This window comes from Entamoeba histolytica, genomic scaffold (genome assembly GCF_000208925.1).
Source record: "Entamoeba histolytica HM-1:IMSS scf_1104750517361 genomic scaffold, whole genome shotgun sequence".
NCBI lineage: Eukaryota > Evosea > Mastigamoebida > Endamoebidae > Entamoeba > Entamoeba histolytica.
In genome coordinates, this window is record NW_001915354.1 from 1 (window position 1) to 5,021 (window position 5,021).

The following is a 5,021-nucleotide window of genomic DNA, read 5'->3' on the forward strand; positions in this document are numbered from 1 at the left end:
TTAAATATTCTTTATAGTATTCGGGAATTAATAAAATAACACTTTGATGTTCACATTGATATTTTTTACGTTGATTAGTAATAAATTTAATAAACATATTTAACCAACCTTCAAAAACAAATAAACTAATTGCACAAGTAGTTTCTTCACTAAAAACAATATTAATTTGTTTTGTTATATTTTTTGTTATTTCTTTTTTTTGTGTGGTCATTATTAACAACACAATAAAGAGGAAAAGAACTTCCATCACCACAAATACAACATAATAACTGCGACATTTTACTTTTTCTTTCAATTTGTAATTTTTTTGGATGATCATTTGTTCTTACAACAATATTATCATCAAATATTTTTAATTGAAATCCAAATTCATCAACATTAAATATAAAATGTGGTGAAATTCCTTCTACCTTTTCTTTTAATAAATGATAATATCCTTTAATATCATTTTCATTTGGTTGATTTAATACTTTTGATATTTTTACTTTTCTTCGATTTAAATTTAATTCATTAAATGTTAAATTAACTCCTTCACAATAGTCTTCAACATAACACTGTATTGAATTTTCTGTAAATGCAATTCCTTTTCCAATAATCTCTTTCGATAATTGTTGAATATCTTTAATTGCTTCTTCATTTGTTTTTAATGATGGTATTGTATCTTCAGTTGTAATTGTATCTGTATTTGAAATATCAATTTCTTTATTCTCTGGATTAGTTATTCTTTCTACATCTCTTAATGTACAATTCATTACAACTGCTATTTCTTCATTCTTTGCTACTGGACAGTATTGTTTTATTAATTGAATTTGTTCATTAAATGTTTCTAGTTCTTCAAAATTTCTTGAATAAATTACTCTTCTAAACATTTCTCTCAGACCAACATTAACTCCTTCTATATTAAATGTTGTTTGTGCTTTATTCATTCTATTCTTTTTTTTTAGTTCATTTAAAAAAAATTATCAAAATATTCTTTTAACAATTAATTTTATTTAGTTTTTAATAACCTTTTAATTTTTATAACCACCACTATCTGTTCTTTTCTTGACCAGTTATATATTCATGAATGTTATTGGACTTTTTTTCATTCGTTTTTGTGTTTAATTTAAAATACATATTACAGCATAAATTAAAAATGCCTTTTGAAGAAATTAAAATAAACGTTGGATTATTTTATATGTTGAAATTATACCTCAGATTAAATTATCAATAAAAACATCAGAATAGTAAAATGAAGAAATATAATAAATATTAATTAAAAACAATAAACACGATTTAAAAAAATGTTGTAGTAATATGTAATGAATTTATTAATAATAACATAAAAAAAGAAACTACAGCACTTTAATTATCATTTAATATTAAATTGAAATAAAATAAAAATAAATGAATTAAGTATTAATAGGATTAGTTTCTATTGTTAATGGCTCAAGGAGACTAATCCCATCTATGAGGCATCTGGCAGCTCTACGGAGTATGTTTGGTTGTGATCTCCGCAGTATTCCATGACATCCATCATGTTTTGTATTACAAGGTTTTTAATTTCTTTTTCGATGTCAATGTCAATTTTTATTTCTTTAATTAATCTATTATATTCTTTATTTATTAATCCATTTATTTATTTGAAATTACTACTGGAATTATTTTGACATCTTTTAATTTCTCTATTTTCATTAGCCTATTCTTTAATTCCTTATACATATTTCTTTTCTTCAAATAGGCTCAATTAATATTGTGATATTCAACAATAATCATATCAAATAATAGACTAGTTTGTTTCTTTTTATCTAATACATATATATCTGGTATTTTGTGATATTGTCCATCACTTTTAGGCATTATTTGTTTGTTCCATATCATTGTGATGTCTTTATATTGGAACACTGTTTCATATGGTGGTTTTATATTGTTTATTTCCTGTGTATTTTCTTATTAATCAATATGATGATACCAATATTGTCATGTTTTTCCATATGTGATTTTTTATGACTAATACAAGATATTAGGATGTGTTGTACTGTTGTTATCTTGTCTTTACAAAGTGTTGAGTATTTTAATCTTTCATTTTTCATTATTTTTGATTTTCTATACACACAAAATATTGCACCATCTTGCATTTTAGTTAATTGGAGAAATGCATTTTTCTTAATATTGATTGACTTCCATGCTTTCACTGTAGTAGTTTTATCTACTCCTTTTGACTCAAACCATCTTCTAAAATATCCACTTATTATTTCTTCAATTTCATTGTGGATTATTCAAATTTCTTCACTACTTTCCGTCATTATTCTCAAATCATCCATATATAAAGTGTGATTTGCTTTTGGGAATTTCTCTTCGAAGAATTGAGAAAATACATTCATCTGAATGATGAGGAGTAGAGGGGATAAGGAATCACCTTGTAAAATTCATCTATTTAATTTAATACATCATAGTTATTCATTAAATTTATAGCCGATGAATATCTTCCATCTAGTCATCATACTTTCAATAATGTCAATGATGACTCCCTCATAATTAAAATATTTTAATGATTCAATTACTCATTCATGGTTGACAGTGTCATATGTTTTCTTAATGTCATAATATGACTCCACATATTTTGGGTATTTTTCTTCTTTCTGCTGATTTAACATATAACTATTAATTATTCCTTCTTTAGCAGCTAAAGATTGTAACTTACATCCCAATTGGTTATTACTAATTTTAAATGATTCACAATTCATGTTAAGTCTTCTGTGAATCTTTTCTTTTAATATGGAGGTAAATACTTTCATAATTACATTTGTACAACTGATAGGACGATAATTAATGACGTCATTCCTATCACTTTGTGGATTAATAAAGTTCTTCCACTTACCATGTCTAATGGGATGTTTTCAGGGAAGTTCAACCATTCATTAAAGATATTGAGAATGATTTCTCTTGATGATGACATCCTTTTCCAATAATACCCATATATAGTGTCTATTCCTGGTGCTTTCCAGTTACTTATTCTCATTATACTTCAATTTAATTCATTTAATGTTATTATGACATTATCATAATTGATATATCTTTCATTCCACGAGATGATTTGTTTTATTTTCCAATTCTCTTTATTTAATATCACCTGTGTTTCATATAACGATTTCCAATATTCTAAAGTAATATCGTTATTTGGGTATATTTCATTTTTTGTTTCTTCCTTATTCTAATTTTCTTATTAGAATCAAACATGATTTTATTTGTATTGATTCTGACCCTTTCATCTTTATTAAATTTAATTCTTTCTTTTATCATTGTCATCATATATTTTAGGTATTTTATTCTTTCTAGTGTTTTAACTTTAATTCCTTCTTCATCATATTCTTTTAATTTCATGATGCACTTGATTCTCTACAATTTTATTGACCAAATCTTCTAGTCTATTTATTTTCTTTAGGATTTCTTTTATTTCATCAAATTTATCTCTTATTATTTTATTTTTGAGATAGAGGTGCATAATCATTGAAATCATCTTCATATCATCTTGCAGATAATCCATTCTGCTTCCTGACCATATCCATCTATTATTAATTTCCATTATTAATTCATCAGTTTCTTTTCTTTGAAAGTAGTAATTAATATTTGAACATTTTTCTACTTTCATTTCTTTTATTTTATTGATGAGAGTGTTAAGATATTCTTCATCAATTTCTGTAGAGTTATTCTTTAATATGATGTTTTTATTATTGAATCACACTCTACTCTTCCTTCTATTATATCATTTACTTTCATTTTAATGTACCGTTTAGTGCTTTCTTTTATTTTATGTGATATTTTAATATATTTAATATATTCATTTTCATTATTGACATTGATGTTTATTGCTTTTATTATACTTTCAATTTGTTCCCATCTTAATTTCTTATATAATTTCTTATTTAACCAATTAATTGCAAAACAATACAACACTTCAATTAAAATTCTATTTCTTTGTTTTTTGTTTCTTCTTGTATTTTCATTGTACTTTGTTTGTTATTTATTATTCTTGAAATTTTACATCATTCATTCATTTCTTTATTTGGTTTTTGTTTTTAATTACTGCTTCTGTTGTTTTAATATTTTTCTTCCCGATTCTTTTGTTCTTTCTTTAATTTCTTCTTTAGTTTTTCAATTATCTTTTTCTTTTTAATTGAATATACTTCTTGGAGAATATCATACCATTTTTTCCTCTTACCTTCATATTTTTTAAGCATTTCTTCATATTCTCTCTCTTTCCATTCACTTGTTATTCTTTTTATTCTTTCTTGTATCTCTTTTATTGTTAATCATCTATGTCTATTGTTTGTATATTCATTATTATTATTGTATTTACCTTGTTTTTTATTTGTTTTTCTTTGTATCTTTCGTCTTCTAAACCCTTTTTCCTTGGTGTATCGTTTACCTTTATTATTATAATTGTTATGCCATTTATTGCTATTGACATTTCTTTTTTTATTGTATGACCTTAGATTTCTATGTCTTGTTTGCTTTTCTTTACAAGACTCTAAGGTTTTACACAATAGCCAAGGTATTAAAATTTGTTGTATTTCTTGCATTGGAAAAGGATCTTTAAATAAAATAATTAAAATAATTAAATATAAATAATCAAATCATCTATTTCATTAAAATTTCATACAAATTGAATATAAATGATTATAAAATAAAAACGTAAATATTTATGGAATGTATTTATCATATTTTTTATTTTTTATTTTTATTTAGGAGCAAAATATAATAGATAGGGAAGATGCATTACAGGAGACACCACAAAAAAATATAGAAAAACAAATAACCAAAGAAGAAGAAATTCACATCAACCAAAGAATAAAAATGACAGAAGAATGAATGAAAATAGGTATTATCTGTATTGACAGAGATGCATGAATAATTACAATAATAATTACAATAATAATTATAACCATAACTATCACAACATAGATGATACAAATCATTTCACTCATCACTTCAATCATAACTATCGTCATAAACACTTTAATAATAATTTCAACAGAAAT

The 5,021-nt window shown here is 23.9% G+C and overlaps 1 protein-coding gene across 1 annotated transcript, besides 4 other annotated features; it reads right to left on the bottom strand.

Annotated features, from left to right (window-relative positions):
• Positions 1–161: 161 nt before the first annotated feature.
• EHI_071010 (uncharacterized protein) lies at positions 162–926 on the bottom strand (the record flags this gene model as incomplete). Its single annotated transcript, XM_001914308.1, has 1 exon — positions 162–926. The coding sequence occupies one exon, from the start codon at positions 924–926 to the stop codon at positions 162–164; it is 765 nt and encodes a 254-aa protein (XP_001914343.1).
• A 451-nt stretch (positions 927–1,377) lies between these two features.
• Positions 1,378–2,232: a repeat region.
• Positions 2,223–4,001: a repeat region.
• Positions 3,954–4,575: a repeat region.
• Positions 4,576–4,751: 176 nt separating this feature from the next.
• Positions 4,752–5,021: a repeat region.